Source organism: Kogia breviceps, chromosome 15, assembly GCF_026419965.1.
Source record: "Kogia breviceps isolate mKogBre1 chromosome 15, mKogBre1 haplotype 1, whole genome shotgun sequence".
Classification (NCBI taxonomy): Eukaryota; Metazoa; Chordata; class Mammalia; order Artiodactyla; family Physeteridae; genus Kogia; species Kogia breviceps.
Genome location: NC_081324.1, coordinates 86,865,107 through 86,884,474, shown reverse-complemented (window position 1 = coordinate 86,884,474; position 19,368 = coordinate 86,865,107). Strand labels below are relative to the sequence as shown.

Genomic DNA, 19,368 nt, shown 5'->3' with positions numbered 1-19,368 from the left:
ATGCTGCTCCCAACCTCTCTCCCTCTTCACCCAGCTAACCTACAGGTTTGAAACCCCAGCTTTAAAAGTTATTTCTCATACGCAAATGTTCACAGCGGCACCATTCAGAGTAGCCACTAAGTGGAAACAACCCACATGTCCTTCAACTGACGGACGGACAAGCAAAATGTGATATGTCCGTCCACAGAATGTATTATTCGGCTATAAAAGAATTAAGTACTGATGCATTATGTAAAGTCCTCAGAAAGGACCACATAGTGTATGATTCCATTTATATGAGATGTCCAGAATAGGCAAATCCATGGGGACAGAAAGATCAGTGGTTGCCCAGAGCTGGGGAAGGGGGCATGGGGGGGCGGTGACTGCTAATGGGTCTGGGGTGCCTTTTGAGATGGCTGAAAATGTTCTGAAATTAGATAGTGGCAGCGGTGTGTGACTTTATGAATATACTAAAAACCACTGAATTGGATACTTTTAAAAGGGTGAATTTTATGGTATGTGAATTAAATCTCAATAAAAAAAAATGTATGAGAAAGAAAAAACTATTTCTCAGGGGAGCCTCCCAGAGCCCCCCCCCCAGAACGAGGTCTGTCCTTTGAACAAACTCTTACCACCCAGCACTTCTTCCTAGCACTGACCATATTGTAATTAGATAATCTGTGTAATCGTATGTTCGCGCAGGAAGGCTGGAAACTTCTTTCAAATGACAGGGCTTAGCACTGAGCCGATGTGCTAAAAATTCTTTAGTTGAATGGCTGCTGGCTTCTGCAGGGCTCACCTGTCCTTCCCTGGCTCCACGCCCAAGGTCTTCACAGTGCTGTGCCCACTAGAGATGCTCAATAATAAATATTTGCCAAATGAAAACAATAACCGACAATGATTACATCAGAGGGAGGAAAGGAAATAGTCTCTTCCCACTGACTTAATGTACATCTGCAGTTTCTAAAATCGAGCAGGACCCTGTAGGGCTACTGGGCTCAGAAGCCTTTCTGTGTCCCCCATTTCTTGTTTGTAGGAAGTACGCTGCAGCCTCCATGACCTTCCCTGAGTTCCAAAGGGCAGGTTCAAACAGTTGCTAATCAGCAGAGGGAGAGAATGCAGAGACAAGGGGGGAGCAGTCAGGAGACAGAAGAGCAGGGGGAGGGATGAACTGGGAGATTGGGATTGACATATAGACACTACTATGTATAAAACAGGTAACTAATGAGAACCCGCTCTATAGCACAGGGAACCCTACTCAATGCACTGTGGTGACCTAAATGGGAAGGAAACCTAAAAAAGAGGGTATATATGTATACATATAACTGATTCACATTGCTGTGCAGCAGAAACTAAGACAACATTGTAAAGTAACTATACTCCAATAAAAATTAATTAAAAAAAAAAAAAGAAACTATAAAAAGATGAAAAAGAAACCTTGGGGCAGGGTCCTGGTTCCACCTCGAGGGATACACAGAACAATATCTCTGAGCTCTTCTGCAGAACTAAAACCCCCAACAAATGGAAAATGTTAACTACTTGATAAAGCAGTTTTCATTCCAGAGAGGAGGTCACCGTTTGATAACCTCAGTTTGAGAACCACAGAAGCTCACCAGGAGACCCCCTGAGGCCAGATTAAAGGAATGTAGGCCCTGCACACACCCTCATCCTTATCAGCAACCCCGCCCTTGACCCATTGCTATAAAACTCCTCAGGGACTTCCCTGGCGGTCCAGTGGTTAAGTCTCCGTGCTTCCACTGCAGGCGGCACGGGTTCAATCCCTGGTTGGGGAACTAAGATCCCGCATGCCGCATGGCTTGGCCCAAACACACAAAAACCAAAACAACTCCTCACCAAATCCTCCCGGATTGGGACACACAGTTTTGAGGGCATGAGCCCACCGTGGCCTCCTTTGCCTGGCAAAGCAATAAAGCTATTGCTTTCTACTTCACCCAAAACTCTGCTTCCGAGATTCAATTTGGCACCGGGGCACAGAGGCCAAGTTTTCAGCATCATTTCCTTGGCATCTTCTAAAGAGAACGTAGAAAATTTGAACAGGCTCAGGCGTTTTTCCTTCCCATATGCTTGGCACTCACAGTAGAATTCAAACTTAGAGCCAGCAGAAGGCAGCTGGGCAGTAGGGCCAGGGTTGCACTGGATGCCACGATGTTTGCCTTTCTTCCTTTTTTTTTTTTTCCCCTTCCAGTGAGCTTCCAGAAAGTCTTGTTTGCTTCTGTTATCTAAAGTGCTTCCCATTCAAATAAAAACACTTTTATACATCGTTTTCCAGATGAAGGCAGGGGAAGAACACAGAGTCACAGCCACTGTGCAAAGTGCCGCTCTCACTAGGGGACACCGCGTTCACTTGGGTGCCAGGGCGCTCATCCAAGCACTGACTTTTAGGACTCCCTAATCTGGACATAGGAAGCCTCAATCCTTCACCTTTTCTTCTTTTCCATCTCTCTCTCTTTTTTATTTTGTATGTAGGTATGTATGTACGTATTCTATTTTCAAATTTTTTTGGCTATACCTTGCGGCTTGCGGGATCTTAGCTCCCCAACCTGGGACTGAACCTGGGCCCTTGGCCGTGAAAGTGCAGAGTCCTGACCACTGGACTGGCAGGGAATTCCCTTCTTTTCCATCTCCTTTCCTGCATTTCCCTAAACCCTTAGCAGTGCTGCAGACAAACTCTAGGTGTGAGGCCCGGTAGTCTAGCGAGTCTCTGATAGTCCGGTTTAGAGCAAGGGGTCAGCATACCTTCCCTGGAAATGGTCAGAGAGTAAATACCTCTGTGTTTGCAGGTGGATGATCTCTGGCCAACTGCTCAGCTCTGCTATTTATTTTAGCCTAGCAGGAAGTGCACTTTGAAACCCTGATCTCCTGTTACCTCGTCACTAAAGCAACGGTGTGACTGCTTTGTTTTTGGTTTTTTTACATCTATGACATGTGCAATTTAAATTTCAACTTTCACTGTTAGCAACTGATCTGAACCCCTTCGCCTGATTTAGAGGATCCTCAAGATTGCCTAGTTCTTCTGGAAACTGATGGCAGCCTCAGGGGATTAGAGGTGAATGGGGACCCGTGGGTCCCCTCACCGCACCCAGCTTCTAGCTGACCCAGGTGACACCATGGGGACACAGACCAAATGGAGACGCGGAGAGCAGCGCTGCTGGGCAGGCCAGGCTCCCTGATCCTCGTCCACACAAGAGCCCACGTAACAGTGCCAGCAAACCGCATACCCCAAACAAAGCTCCTTTTTGTTCAGAGGTGAAAAAAAACCTCTGATGCAGGTTTCTAACATTTCTAGTGCTTAGGAGGCAACCCCAGAGAGTAGGCCCTGATTAGGGTTTTAAAAATTCTAGCAAAGAGCCTCTAGGTTAGAAGGGAAAGTTACCTGCCCCAGGGTAGACTGACTGTACCGAAGGAGAAGTAAGGGGCCACACAGACGAGAAAACAGTCCCTCTCTAGTTATCAACCCCCAGACAAATACTCCCCCCACATGCTTTCTCCAGCACCTACACTTTCTAAAAACTCCTAGACAGCAGAGGCCCAAGGTTACTACAAAGACCCCAACATACCCAGCTTTTCTTGGTTTTCTCTCAGTATTTTCCCTCTATGATGAAGGAAGCTGTGGATCTTTTTTTCCCCCTCACTCCCGATGAAGTTAATCTGTAAATCGGGACCCACAAAGCGGAGGCCACCCCATCAGCCGGAGGCCCGGCTGATGTCACAAATCTCAGCGTAAGTCTGTCTGTGCTATAGGACAGGCCTCGTGGTCCAGGAAACCATACACGTCAGTCACGACGCTCTGACTCATCTTTGGCGGGGCCCCCGACCCTAGAGACACAGGGCCGGCTGCCTTGTACGGGAATCCCCGATCATGCCGTGTCCATGACGCTGCTTCTGAGATTCCATAAAACTCGGTCTCGGCCAAAATCCCTCAGAAGAGGGCTGGGCTGCTTGGGAGGCGCTGCGCCCCCCAATCCATGGACTGTTTTCTCTTGAATAAGGGGCATCGGCGTCGTTGCTAAATTGTACTCGTTTTGTCGTCTGACACTCTCCATGTTCAGCTGTCAAGCCCTGTGCATTTCACTTCTTAAATATGTCAGTCTCCTCTGCCGCCATCCTGATCTACCCTCCAGGCTGCAGCCCGAACCATCTTCGACGACACATAAATCTGGTAGCGTTTCACGGTTGCATCCCATGCCTGGCACTAAACTGCAGGTCCTGTGTGACTTGTATCCTACCTGCCTCTCAGCCACGTCCGCAGACTCCCCCGCGAGCGGGGTCTGTCGGCCTCGGTACCACTGACATCTTGAGCTCGTTCAATCTTTGTCATAGGGCTGTTCCGTGCATTGCAGGGTGTGTAGCTGCACGCCTGGCCTCTACCCACTGGATGCCAGGAGCCCCTCACCCCCGGTTGTGACAACAAAAATGTCTCCATGTCCTACTCCATGTCCCCGGGGGGGGGGGGAAATCACTCCTACCTCCTCTGCACATTCTCTTGGCCTCTGCTCCCATGGAGAATCACCGACCTAGAACATTCTATACTGCTAAGTTCGCACAACTCAGTTTGGGAAGGGATCCGCTCTTGCCCGCATCCTACCTGCTGCCCCGCTGCCTGAGACACCCTGCCCCGACACTGACCCTTCCCTTCCTCGCCAACTCAGGTTCATATCCTTACGAACAGCCCACGTCTATTAAGTGCGTACTAAGCGCCGAGCCTGGTTCAAAACACTGAAAATGTATTAACTCATATTTGATCCTGATAACAAGCCTGTGTGGCAGGTCTGAGCTGCAATTATGTAACCTGGCTTAGATCTTAGGGATTTTAAGCAGGGAGGAGGCCTTGTGAAGGCAGGAGGACTGCTCCAGAGCTTGTGTCTTTCTACCGGTTTGCGACGCCTGAACCACCCCACGTCTAGCCTGGCTTGGTTCCCCAGAGCATCCGACATGTCCAGTCCTGTACGGCTGTGCCCTTCACAAGTCAGCATCGCTATTTATGTATCGGGTGTTCGTTCACAACTACAAGCTTGAGTGTGCAAGAACAGACTCATTTCTTCTTTTTTTAATGAACTCAGACACCCCCCCCACTAGACTGATGAGGACCCTGATCTTACTCATTCGAGGGGGGGCTCCCCTCACTGCTGCCCAGGGTCCCTTGAGGGTCGCAGGGGTTTTCCCCAGAGAACTTCTGAGGAGCTCCTCTGGTTCTCACGGCTTCCTGGTAATTGGCTCCCAGGGAAGTCTGTCACCATGGAAACCTCCCTGCCCTCCCCTTCAGGACTCAGAGCATCATTTCCTCAAGGAACCTAGGCTTTCACAAGACAGAAGATGTCTTCCAGCAACTTCTGCTTTTCCCTCCCCCCCCCCCCCCCCGCCGCCCCAGCAATCCTTCCTGAGTGGAGGGGAGACCAAACAAAGCCGGGCTCTGAAGAGAGAGCAAAGCACAAAGAACAATCCTTATCCTGCGTCACGCACAGCCAGGAAAACGAGGAGCAAAGTAACTAAAGGGCCCTGCACCCTGCTGAATGTCCGTGGAAGTGCCCGCCTAGCTCCCCTGAGGGCCCTTTGGTGGCCGCGAGCCTTTGGAAGATTTGGGCTCCGGCGCACAGCTCGAGTGAGGAGTGCAGAGTTAAATAATGGAGGTTCTCTCTAGTTTCCACAGCATAAACTATGGGTGCAGGCTCTGCTGGGCTGGCCCCTCTCTCTCTGACCTCCCTGCCTTGCCTTAGCCCAGAGAGCATGGATTCTTTCTGTTTCTCAAGCCTGTCAAGCTTGCTCTGGCCCCAGGGCCTGTGTCCGTGCTATTACTCTGTCCCAGGTGCATCCATCCTTCCAGATCCTTGAGTGGCTGCCTCCTTCTGTCACTGGGGTCCTGGTCTGAATGTCACCTCCTCAGAGAGTCCTCCTCTGAAGCCGCAGCCCCAGTCACCTCCTTCATTTCTCGTTAACCCTGCAATCTCTCTCTGCCCCACTGGAATGTGCCTCCTGGCTGTTTATGTCCAAATGGGTGACAGCTGGGACTTCCCTGGTGGTCCAGTGGTTAAGACTCCACACTTCCACGGCAGGGGGCACGGGTTCGATCCCTGGTGGGGGAATTAAGATCCCACGTGCCACACAGCAGGGCCAAAAAATAAATCAATAAACAGTGGTGAGCATAGCTGCCTTCCAAATGAGGGATAGCGGTGCCACTGACTTAAGATAAACCTGTGCAGTGAAGACCCTCATGGGAAAAGCCTAGCCGAAAACTTCAAAAGACTGACGTATCCTGTCGCTGCTGTCCTTTAGGAGAACTAACATATTTGAGGAGAAAGAGACGTGAAAGGGGAGGTGTAGCCCCAATCACTCATTTGGATGATGAGGAAGAAGGCCCACAGAGGGGAAGTCAATTGAGAAATTTCATGAAGCAAGTCAGTTTGCTTAAAAAAAAAAAAAAAAAAGCTGCTATGAAACTTCAGGCACTAATCAGCTCCCTCCCTGCCCTGGGGACTTACCTTCCAGCAGGGAGAAGAGCAAAAGTGGAGGAAGAAACCTAGCAAACAAGATAACTGCAGGAAAAGATAAATGTTAAGAAGATAACCAAGCAAGGAGTCGGGGAAGGTGGCGATGGCACAGGTGGAAGAGGGAAGGCTACCTTGGGGGGTTTTGGTTTTGTTTGTTCCGCCACACTTCGCAGGCACGCGGGATCTTAGTTCCCCGACCAGAGATTGAACCCGTGCCCCCTGCAATTGAAGCGCAGTCTTAACCACTGGACCAACAGGGAAGTCCAAGGAAAGGCTACTTTGATTGGCAGGTCCAGTAACACTGGTTTGCACTTTTGCTGCGCCTGCTGCCTGGAAATCCTGGTCCACCCCTACTCCCACCCCCACCCCGCCAGGCCGCCCCAGCTTCAAGGGACCCTCGTCGCACCCAGGATGCTGCGCAAACCTCCCTCTAACACGGAGGCCTCTCCGGAGCATCCCGCCTAAAACAGCGCACGCGCACAAGCGGCCCTCGCGGGTGTGTGTACACGGGTCTGTAGGTATCACTGTATATTTATACCCATGTGTTTGTATTCTTTCTCTCCCGTCCCCGCAGACGTGCCGCGTCCCGAAGCCCCGACTTCGCGTTCCGTCGCCGCCTCCCCAAACCTAGGGCACTCATGATCGATACGGAGCGTCCGTGAAGACGGCCGCGCCGAGAGGCGTCCGCGGAACGCCGAGCAGCCCCCGCCGCGCTGCCTGCCTCGCGGGGCCGCCCAGGCGCCGGGCACAAGCGGCGTCACCGGCCGAGCGGCCTCCGGGGAGCGTTAGGAGCGCAGCGCCGGCCGAGGCCCGGGCACCCGCGCCGGAGCCGGACACGCGCCCCTCGCCGCCCCGCGCTCCCCCGGGCCCCGCACCCTCCGGCCGGTCCGACCCCCGCGCCCCCTGCCATTGCCCCCGGCGGGACCCGGGCCGCCGGCGCACCTACCGGACGCGCTGGGCCGTGATGGCGTTGCCCGTGTGCCGCCGGAGCACCGCCAGGAACAGGAGCCGCATGGCGCCGCCGCCGCCGCCGCCGCCGCCGCCCGGCAGTCCACCGCCCGCCAAGGCCGGGCCCGGGGCGGGGCGGGGACGCGGGCCGGGGCGGCCGGGGTCCGTCAGCCCGCCCGCCGCTCCCCAGGCCGCGCCCGCGCTCGCCGGTTGCGGGGCCGGGGGTCAGGGGCGCGCGGGGCGGCGGGGGGTGGCGTGTCGGGGGGGGGGGGACTGGGCGCGGGGCCCCTCCCACGGGACCAGCGGCAGGGGATCCCTGGGTCCCCTCCAAGGGAACCAGAAGGGACTCCCACGGGGGTCCTGGAGCGGCCGCAGGTCTGCTTCCATGGGGACTGTCACCAGAGGTGATTTCGGGTCCCTTCGCACAGAGACAAGGGGTGGATGGCCACAATCCCCTGCCACAGGGACCAGGGTTGGCCACAGGCTCCCCACACAGACACACACACACACACACACACACTCAGCGGGACCAGGCTGGCTGCGCGCTGCGGCCATGGGGACCAGGGGTCCGCGGGTCCCTTTCCACGGTGGCCGGCACCAAGGGTGATGGCCGATTCCCTGCCACAGGGACCAGAGGAGGCCATGGGTGGACTCCCCAGGCGACCACGGTGAGCAGTGCCCACTTTCATGGGGCCACCACCAGGGTATCTCTTGAAAATGAGAGGTGGGGCGATAGCAGCCATCTTTCCCACAGTAAACAGATCTAAGAAGCAGGTGCCCCTTCAGAAGTGTTGAGATAAACTGAAGCCCATTTAAAATTTTACTTTGAGCAAAAGTTTACTCCAACTGGGTAGCACAGAAAGGGTTGGGATCAGGTAGCGGCCAGGAGGACCCACAAACAGGAGCTGCGGTGAGGCTTTTATACCTAAAAGGCATAAGCAAAGTAAGGAAATTGATTGGCTACTGCTGAAAGTCTAGTTGGCTCTTTGTGATTGGTTGTCTTTAGGTTTCGATTCTGTAACCTTGAGGCATTTACAGCTTAAGATTTGGTTTGATTAAGGAAGAACCTGCGCATTTAAGCCCCCTCAGTCAGGTGGCCTCCTTGTTGAACAGATGGGACCTAAACCCCCCAGTTTACCACAGTGGTTGTAAGTGCATCTCAATTCCTTTGTGAGCTCAATCTGTATTCCTGTTGTTAGAAGTTGAAATTTATATCTTGGCTCCATAGTCACCAGGGACAGAGACCTCTCTCTTTCTTCTCCAGCATGGTCTTGTTTGGCCTTTATTCTTTTTTAAAATTTTTATTTATTTATTTTTGGCTGCGTTGGGTCTTCGTTGCTGCGCCTGGGCTTTCTCTAGTTGTTGCAAGTGGGGGCCACCCTTCGTTGCAGTGCGCAGGCGTCTCACTGCGGTGGCTTCTCTTGTTGCGGAGCACGGGCTCTAGAGCACACGGGCTTCAGTAGTTGTGGCTCGCAGGCTCAGTAGTTGTGGCGCTCGGGCTTAGTTGCCCCGTGGCATGTGGGATCTTCCCAGACCAGGGCTCAAACCCGTGTCCCCTGCATTGGCAGACGGATTCTTAACCACTGCGCCACCAGGGAAGTCCCTGGCCTTTATTCTTAAGATGGCCTCTAGGTGCAATGTGACTGCCAGAGCTCCACCCATCACATTCACATTACAAGCCAGCAAGAAGGAAGGGCAAAATGGTGCATTCCATTCTAAGGGCCCCTCCTGGAATTACACACTGCCTCTGTGACTTTATCTTACTGTGCACACATCTTCCATCCAAGGCAGCTGAGAAATAGTCTGTTAGCTGGGTACCTTGCCACCCTGAATAAAATGGTGGACTAGGATGTGGACATTATCTTTTTCAGGGCTACCATTCAATCCACTTCAGAGGCCCCTTTCACAGATGGCTGTGTGTATGAAGGCCCCCAGTGACTCATCTGGGACTGTTCTCCACACATGCCCTCCCCCGCCCCCCCACACTCTGTGTCCCTTCTCTACTGACCCCATATTCTGTTTCATGATCAGGGAGTGGTCAGCCCACCCCTCACCCTGGTCCTGAGCTCGCTCACAGCTAACCTCCGCTTGCTGGGGACAATGTCTTGCACTGGGAAGGCCCTCAATAGATGTTTGTTGGATTAAATAAAACCACTGAATTTGCTGTTGTGAGATTTTAATCCCATGAGAGTGCATTCCTGATTTTTTTTTTTAGTGAAAGTCAGTGCTGCCACAATAGGATTTGCTGGGCTGAAACTGGCTTTTATTCGATTTTTCTGGAATACACCAGTTCCATGAGGTAAGAGATTCTGACATATCTTCGGGGGCCCATAACTTTATCCTTTCATGGCTTCCATTTACCCATTTGGAAAATAAGAACTATAAACAGTATCACAGTTAATTAGTTCATTTTGATGAAGTCTTTTATGATCCTCCCAAGTAGGTAATATAAAAGAGTATGAAGACAACTGTTATTATTGAATAATGTAGAAATAATTACGGGGGGGGGTAGAACAGAAAAGGTTGTTGGCATCTCTTAGGAGATTTCTCCAGATGCTTCTAACGTAAGGGTCTTAAAATATTATGCAGAGAAAAATTTGTTTTTCCTCTGATCATAGTGTTTGCTCAGACCATCTCTTTAGTCCCCAGCAGCAGGGAAAATTATCCACCCTGTATAAAAGTGATAGTGTTTTCAAGGGAGGGCACTGTGGGCACCCTGACTTTAGACATGGATCTGTGATAAAAATCAACACTTCGGGGGAATTCCCTGTAGGTCCAATGGTTAAGGTTCTGCGCTGTCACTGCCGAGGGCCTGGGTTCCATCCCTGACCCGGAAACTAAGATCCTGCAATCCACGTGGTGCAGCCAAAAAAAAAAAAAAAAGCAACACTTGAAATCCTTTTCTCTTTTTTTCCCCTTCATGATATTAGTAAGTGAGGCATTCTGCTTCATTATTTCCATCAGAGTTTTCCATCTTTGCACCATCATTCCTCTCCATAGTACTGAGAACTACAAATGCTGCGTGTGTGACAGAGAAAGAGATCTTCATAAAAAGAAAAAAAAAGATACATGCAGAACTGAACTATGGTTTAAGTTCACTGGTTATGTTTCCTTTTTCTGGCTTTCACTGACAGTGAAAGTGACCAAATGTTAAAAAAAAAGGTGTTGGTCTGAAAGTAACTAGTTCCTTCTAGTGTTGTTTAATGAACATGTGGAAGTCAACCAGGAGTAAGTGATTTTCCCTTTGAGCTTTGGGCCAGAAAGCAGGCCTATGATTCCCACTGCTGTTTTGATGGCCGGGCAGACTCATTTCATAACTTTTCAGCAGGAGGATCCTCTCCCCAAAGATTCTCAGCACTGCTGAATGAGACAGTGAGTCTGACAGCATTGGGTGCAGCTGTAAGGCTTCCTATTTCTAATTACGGAAGAGACACAAGTCCAATTCTGTGCACACTGGAGGTTTACTAAAGGGAAGATGTTCTAACTGCTTCCAGTAACAACCTGTTATTTGCAGAGGCCCATAGTTAATCTTTAAATCTTTCAACTTATTTTTATTACATAACCAAGTTTTGTTACATAGCCATATAGATAAACAAAACAGAATTTTTTTTTTTTTTTTTTTTTTGTGGTACGCGGGCCTCTCACTGTTGTGGCCTCTCCCGTTGCGGAGCACAGGCTCCGGACGCGCAGGCTCAGCGGCCATGGCTCACGGGCCCAGCCGCTCCGCGGCATGTGGGATCCTCCCGGACCGGGGCACGAACCCGCGTCCCCTGCATCGGCAGGCGGATTCTCAACCACTGTGCCACCAGGGAAGCCCCCAACAAAACAGAATTTTAAAATCACACAGCATCCCACTATCTGAGAACAAGGCTACAAACATTTTGGTTTCAAGTTTTTCCAGACTTTACAAATAATCATCGTAATAGTGGTGCTCACCTGTGCTCGGCAATGTTCTAAGCACTCTGCCATACTCCTCAGTCTCCCCCCAGTCCTAGACGCTAGGTACTATGGTTCTCATCACTTTGCAGATGAGGAAACTGAGACACAGAAAGCAGGAGGCCTCCCGAAGTAACACAAGCCATGTGAATTCTTTACTAGGATTCTTTGGCTCTCTTTTGGACTCAGCTGACTTTTATCCTGTTTTTTGTGTGTGATTGTTAAAAAAATTAGGAACACTCTACACTTGGGCTGGTGGCGGCGGGGGGGGGGGGGGGGGGGGGGGGGGAAGTAACTGCTCTTTTTGCAATTGTGATAGGCAAAATTCCAACTTGGCCCCCAAGATTTCCCACCTCCTGTTTTACACCTTCTTCCCATTCAAACACCCATCCAGGTGGTGCTGTGAAGAGAATTTGCAGAAGTGATTCAGTTCCCAAATCAGTTGCCCTCCATAGGCAGGGTGAGTCAAACCCAACAGCTGTTTCTTTAAAGGGACTGGACATTTCCTGATGTTGGAAAGATGCAAAGTATGAGAGAGGATACGATGTCAGGGAGATTCTCTATTGCCGGCTTTGAGGATAAACGGGGGCTGCGTGACAAGGATTACTGGCAGGTATGAGGGGTTGAGAGCAGCCCCCAACTGCCAGCCAGCATGAGATGGGCCCCCCGAACCCACCCCCCCCCCCCCACCTCAAGGAACTACACTCGGCCACAAGCACAGGAGCTGGAAAGAGCTCTAGGTGAGATCTCAGCCCCATCCACACCTCGCTGTCAGCTTTGTGAGACGCTGAGCTGAGAACCCAGTCAGGCATGCCCAGTCTCCCGACCTGCAGAGCTGCCAGATAATAGGTGCCTGTTGTTTGAGCCGCTAAGGTTGGGATCATTTGTTACACAGCACAGAAAACTAATACAATGACATATCAGCAATACTTCTCAGAACCTACTTCTACAGTATCATGCGAGTAACTACATAACATTCCAGTGTACGCAAGCACTGTAATTTATTTAACCAATGACTTCTTGTTGTGTATCTTTGCTGTTTCTAATCTTTTTGCTATTTTAAGCAACACTGCAATGAACATTTGTCTCTGCACACATTCTTAAGTTCCCAGAAATGGAATTGCACTTTCAAAGTGTAGGCAAATGTGGTTTTCATACAAGTGACCAATTGTCCTCCAGAACAGTCGTACAATGTAACTCTGCATTGGTCATTTACACGCACACTTATCTACCAAAACATTGCAAACACTGGGTATTTCTCCATTCAAGTGACAAAGCATCCCTCTTTTTCCATTTCTTAATCATCGGTGAAATTTGATTTTTTTTTTTTCCTGAAGGGCACTGTATTTTTTCTTTTCTCTCTCTGTGCGGGCATGTGTATGTATTGCTTGTATTAGATGGGGCTATTTCAGTTGCAGATGACAGAAAGTCACTCTTGCTTAATCAAAATGAGAATTTATGGGCTCACAGTTGAAATGTCCCAGGTGTGGGTGGGGGGGCTACTTTAAGCCAGGGTCAGGACCAAGACCTAGAAAATGTCATTTTGAAACAAGGGCTTTCTCACTTCATTTCAACCTTCTTCTGGGTTGCTTAATTCTTGGGTTTCACAAGATGGTCGCCAGCAACTCCAGGCTTATATCTTTATAATTCCAAATCTAGCAGAAAGAGGAATGTTTTTTCCTGGTTACTCCAGAATAAGTCATGGGGTTAGCTGTGATTAAACTAATTTGGGTCGCATGTCCATCTTGGAACCAGCCGCTATAGTGCACTAGATGGACTGCTGCTGATTGGATGGGCTTAGGTCACATGACCATTCCTAGCCTAGGGGACCAGCCAGTCCTGCCTGAGCCACAGGGAGCATTGATTTCCCTAGAAAATCCAGGTTCTCTTACCAGAGGAGGAATAGATGCTGACTAGGCCCAAGGGACAGCTCTTCCCCATAATGCCTGGACATTGACTTTGCCAATTTTATTTACTGGATGCTTATCCAATACATTTCATAAGATTCCAAAGAACTCTATAAAATAGGACAGCAACTCTGTCGTATGTATTTCAAATATTTTTTTTGCAGTTTGTTTGCTGTTAACTGCAATTGTTCTTCTCTTTTTTACAGATAAGTTTTATATCTTTATGGAGTCAAACCAATCAACTTTTCCTTTATGGCTTTAGTGTTAGACTTAGAAAAACATTTCCCTCCTGAGATTTTATATTTGCCCAATTTTCTCTTAATGCTTTTATCTTTTTGATTTGTCCATGATAGTATTTTATCCGTCTGGAATTTATGTCAGTATAATATGTGAAGCCAATTTTCTTCACATTTACTTTCTTCCAACAGAATTTATTGAATAATCCATTCTTTTCCCCATGGATTGGAAATGCCTTTAATTATCATACGATGAATTATTTTATGTATGTGCTTCAATTTTTATCCTTTGGATTCATCTCCATTGATCTTCCCCATAAGGCCTAACTTTCCAAATAAATACACTTATAACTACCAATTATCTATTTGATGATTGCAACATAAATTAAGATATTTATAGGGAACTTTTTTTAAGTGGCAGTTAAAAGAGAACGGTTAGGTGTGGTCCCACATTTGTTCACATCTTGTACTTCAAATAGGAAGAAACAGAAGTTCACTTTCTTTCACTTAACTCTCTCACTCCCTCTTATACCTCCCTCTTTATCTGTGAATGCCCGACTTTAGCAGATGTCTTGTGGGGCTTTAAAACCCAGGAGGGAAAGAACCTGAGAAGCAGAGGTTGCTACTCCAAAGGTCAAATACAGTGAGTGCTTCAAAAAGTCAAATCAAAATCCATCTTCCTGGTCACATGCTCTCACATCTTCTGTAGAAATAAAACACAGGTCATTCTGAAAGCTGAATTCATTCTCACAAAGGCAGGTTGGTATGGCTTTGGTTTGGGCTCCAGAAAACAAGACTTGATTCCATTCCATTGGTTGGCTCTGTTTTCAGTCCTTCTATTTTCGGCTTCTACCTAGATTATCCCCAGCCAGAGAGAACTGGTGCAATAGGGACTCCCTGCAATAAATAGAATTTCTGACGACTTTCCATACCTGAGGAGTCGAAAGACCGATGACATGGCCTGCGACTTTAGCTAATGACCTATGCCATGGACTGATGCACAAAGATGAGCTGGACCTAAGCCCCTCTGTAGGGAACTGGGAAACAGAAAAGCAGAGGCACTGGCCCTGAGTGCCGACAATGAGCCGCCATGACATGTGGGGAAGGTGTTCAGCAGTTTGTTGATCGAGTGAGGGATGCGCGGAGGCAGAGAAAGTCCATGAAAGTCCATAAACCAGCGTTTTGAGGAAGCTGAGACTGTGAGTAAGCACATGCCACTGTCTCGTCGCAAGGGCTGAGCCATGCAGATGTGAAATGAAAAGCAGAAACATCATGAAAAAAGTCAGAGGAACTAGGCAGCCCCTGAAATGCCCTCAACCTTGGGTGGTTTCTGAAAACCTCCCATCAGAGAGCATCTTCTCTGAGTTCTGCTCTGAGAAAGGGACAGGGTGACGGCGGAGAAGGAAGGGCCTCGGGTCTTGAGCAAACAGCGCATTTCCAATTCCAGTCCACACCACAAGCAAACTTGGGGTAAGGTCCTCTTTCCCAGAGGGCCCTGGAGGCAAAGAGGCCGCCCATAAAACTTGATAAGACAGTGTCACTTATCCCCGGAAGCCTGCTCTATGAGTTAAGTCTTTTATTTATTTGATTATTTTAGGTGCATGGGAGAGACTCATACAACTACCTTCAGGAACAGGGGGTTATCACAAGTATACCCAATAAAGTGGTGAGACTCAATGTACATCAACTATCAGTTCTTTAGGTATTCAATCATTGGGACTTAGTACACAGGCTGCAAGCTCACTGATCACAGGGACCAGGCAGAAAACTCTAAGAGGGCTTCCCTGGTGGCACAGTGGTTAGGAATCCGCCTGCCAGTGCAGGGCACACAGGTTCGAGCCCTGGTCCGGGAAGATCCCACATGCCGCGGAGCAAGTAAGCCCATGAGCCACAACTACTGAGCCTGCGAGCAGTTTTCTGAGAGAAAACTCTAAGAGCGGATTGGGCTGTGTGTGAGGGGAGAAATATCAGGCTGCCCTCTCCTTATATTTTTTATTTTCCCACTTTTTGATCGAATCACAATAGGTGGTTTGACACCTACTAAACAAGGTCAGATTGACTATCTTTTGTTATGTGACATCTCTCTGATTCTTTACTGTGCTATCCACACAGCTGGCTTCATCCTACACTGGTTTATCGCGTGATTGTGAAACAGCTGCCCCCCACCCCCCGCCAACTAGGGCTGTGGGCGTCCTGATTCACGCCTGGTGTGGAAGGGAGTATCTCTCCCGCGGTCACTGAGTAAGAGTCCTTTCCTTTAGCCTCACTGGGCCCATCTATGTCACTTGTCTTCTCCTGGGCCCCAGGGGAAATTGACATCCAGAATGGCTAGAGTCCGCATTTCTGAACACTGTGAAGACGCATTAGAGACTTAGCACTGGTGTTAACTAGTCAGGTCCAGAAACAAAGATGAAGCTAGTTTCTTCTGAGCTCTATGGGTAGCTGGTGGGGAGCAGGGAGAAAGAGGGTGTGGACGTTGGTGACAAGCAGCGGGTCAGATCCACTGCACGTTAGTATAGAGCAGGGCTGTCCAGCAGAAGCTTCTGTAGCGGTGGAGTGATCAGTGCTGTGCTGTCCAACATGGCAGCCACTGGTCACCTGGGGCCACCGAGCACTTGAAATGTGGCTGGCATGACTGAGAAACAAAGTATTTCACTGCATGAAGTGTGAACGGATTTAAGTTGGACAGTGGACAGTGCAGATATGGGGAATAATTTCTCTTCTGGGAGAAAAATAAGACATCAGAGAGTTGGAAGGATCTGTGTGAGCCAGACAGTTGGTGCCCCGTCTAAAGGTAGGGGTGGCTACCTGGTGTCAGCAGATCATGGCTCTGGGGGAAGGTAGGTGTGTTTTCATTACCTGATGCTGCCTACCTAACCTCCCCAGAACTTAGCAGCTTAACGTGACAATTATTTAATTTGTTCACCTGCGATCTGCTAATTCTGCGATCCGGGTGGAGGCTCGGCTGGGCAGTCTGTCCTGTTGGTCTTGCTGGTGGTTACTTGTGGGTCTTCCTTCGTCGGCAAGGTGTAGCTCTGCAGTATAGTCTGGAGTCCTGGTGCCTCAGCCTCCCAGCCTCCCAGCCTGAGGCACCGGGACCCCTTCTCCATGTAGCTGCAGAATCCCCCCCCACCACACGGCCTCCAGCAAGGCAGCTGGTTCAGGGCTCCCAAGGCACAAAAGAAATTCTTAAGGTTTACGCTCAGACCTGGCTCAGGGACGCTTCCGCCACAGTCTCTTCACCAAAGCAGGTCACAGTCTCAGCCCTTTGGCACTGTGACCTGCAAAGAATGCGTAAAGGCACAAACACCAGAAGCGTGGTTCAAGCCGGGGCGGGAGGTGGTCACTAGTGTCACAGGCAGCCACACGTCCCGGTGTTGCCAGGGCTCCTGTCTGTTTTTCCAAGAGCAGCAGGGCATCCAAATTTATATGTGAAACCTCCCAATGTTTAACTGTTGGTCACTTTTTTTTTTTTTTTTGGTAACAGCATTATTGAAATGTAATTCAGGTACCATACAGTTCATCCGCTTAAAGAGTACATTCGGTGGTTTTTAGTATACTCACAGAGCTGTGCAACTATCACCACGATTTCAGAACATTTCATTACTACAAAAAGCAACGCCACACATTTTAGGGGTCACTCCCCAATCTCCCCTTCCCCCCAACGCTGGCAAGCACACACCAGTCTGCGTTCTGTCCCTACAGAGTTGCCTACTCTGGACATTTCCTAGAAATGGAATCTTGAATTACATGGTCTTGGTTCACTTCTTTTAAACATCGCAACCAAATGAAAACATTTCTGCCCGCTGGATTTGTTTTGCAGCCTCTGGGTACACAGGTTGGGGCGCACGGCAGGCCTCCCGCGGACCAGCAACCAGCGCTCACGAGTCCTGGGTGCACATCCTAAGCTCTGGAACTGCCACCTCCCACCCCCTTTCACCTGGCTTTATCCTTCTTAAACAAGACAACCCAACTGGGTTAGCGTGCTGTCATCCAAAATGGCACATCTGTTCTGGGCAGAGCTTCACCACTAAGTCACCACATGGTTCAAGCTGAATGGCTTTATTTTCATGCCATGTTGAATGTTACTCTGCTCTTTGCCTGAGCATATCATGCCGTCAGTCTTAAAACAGACACTCATAGTTTTGGACTTATGTACCAGCTGGGGTGTGGAAGAAGCACTGGACTAGGAATTTGTTTTGAGCCTTTTACTCAGGTCTGACTTCTAACGCCTACGAGATGTGTGACCCTAGACCGGCATCTTGAGGGGTTTGCTTTTTCCACTAGCGAAATTAGGACACTATGACATGCTGTAGGACATCACGAGAGTCTCAGAAAAAATTAGGTGAACGTAAGACATTCCTCCGGTACCACTTACAATTCAACAAATATTCAGTCATTCATTTATTCAGTTAATTCCACACATATCTATTACTGGCGAGTGCTGTCCTAGATTCTAGGAATATAGTAGCGGACAAAACAAACAAAATCTCATCCCTCCCAGCTTTGAAGACAGCCACTAAACAGCTTCACAAAATAAATAATTATAAATTATAATGGGTGCGGCGTAAGAAAAACGTATACCGTGCTCTAATGACATATAAAAGGGTGATCTGTTCTAATCCGGGAAGTTCAGGAAAGTGACCTTTGAGCTGACAGCTGAAGATGATTAGCACTAATGGATAGGGTGGGACAAGTCCTATTTTGGCATCCGATTATTCTCTCATTAAATATGTTATCTACTGCCCACTGTGTGCCAGCACCTTGCTAGGCAACAGTCAAGATGTCGGACATTTTGAAAAATAAAAAAGTTAATACATGCTACTTCAAGCCTTTTAGGAAGGACTACTTACCCAGATGACCGACCAGCAAGCCCACTTCCTAGGTAATTGCTCCATCCTGATTTCAGCTGGAGTTAAGGGTGGAAGAAGAAGAAGAAACGGTCTCAGATGAACTGAATTATGACAGCCCTGGGTCCCAATTTCTGAAGCCATGGTGGAGGCCGTTTCTGGAGAACACTCTTCCGCTCCACTCCGGTGTAATGTCCCACACTGGTGTAGGTGCTGGAGGGCATGGTGAGGAACAAGAGACACAAGAACACTGCCACCATGGAGCTCAGCATTGTGGGGACCACGTACAAGCTGGGGGAAAAGGAATAAACAAAAAACGTGGTAGTTACCATGGGAGAAACTATAACAGGGTAAGGGGATGGGTATGGAACCCACTTTGGATGGGTTGGTCAAGAAATGCTTACAAGGAGTCACCACTCCAGTTGAGGGCTGAAGGAAAACAGGAGGCCAGCCATGCGACAAGGAAACAAGGCTCTGAACTTGTTCTCAGGCGGTGGTTCTCAACGCAGGCGACTTTGCTCCACCGCGGGTCATTTGGGAACGTCTGGAGACAGATTTGGTTATCACAGCTGGGGAGCGGGGTGGCACGGGCATCTAGTGCAGTAGACGCCTGGGATGCCGTTACCCATCCTACAATGCACAGAACGCACGCCGCAAAGAACTCTCTGCTCCCAACGGCAACAGAGCACAGAGAAACCTGGTCCCAGGGCAGGGAGGCAGGAGGCCGGGCGCGGGAGGGCCAGCCTGAGCAAACTAGCCTGGAGGGCAGGCAGAGGCTGAAGCCACCGTAAGCAGTCTGAGTTCGGAACCCCGGAGGGCCTGCCTCTGATTTCACTTTTAAAACCCTCTCTGTGGTCACACCCCTGCCCTCAGGAACCACCGCTAGCGGAAGCAGGCCCCCCGCCCGGGCAGGCTTCCGGGGCGGAACCGGAAGTCCAGGTGGGCGACGCGGCGGGCTCACCCAATAGGGACACTCGAGGGGCGGGCCGAGAGAGAGGCGGCGAGG

At 49.6% G+C, this 19,368-nt stretch overlaps 1 protein-coding gene across 4 annotated transcripts in view; it reads right to left on the bottom strand.

Moving 5' to 3' along the window:
- GLT1D1 (glycosyltransferase 1 domain containing 1) overlaps window positions 1–19,299 on the bottom strand; it is a 139,710-nt gene extending 120,411 nt beyond the window's left edge. For 2 of the 4 annotated variants that reach the window (XM_067015552.1, XM_067015551.1), the window contains exon 1: window positions 7,432–7,541. In XM_067015552.1, the coding sequence (XP_066871653.1) occupies window positions 7,432–7,499 (68 nt within the window). In that variant the 5' untranslated portion in view covers window positions 7,500–7,541. Of the gene's footprint in view, window positions 1–7,431; window positions 7,548–18,365; window positions 18,654–18,766 lie in introns of those variants that run through there. The other 2 variants (XM_059040032.2, XM_059040031.2) reach the window with 2 other exon arrangements.
- Between the last annotated feature and the right edge of the window lie 69 nt (window positions 19,300–19,368).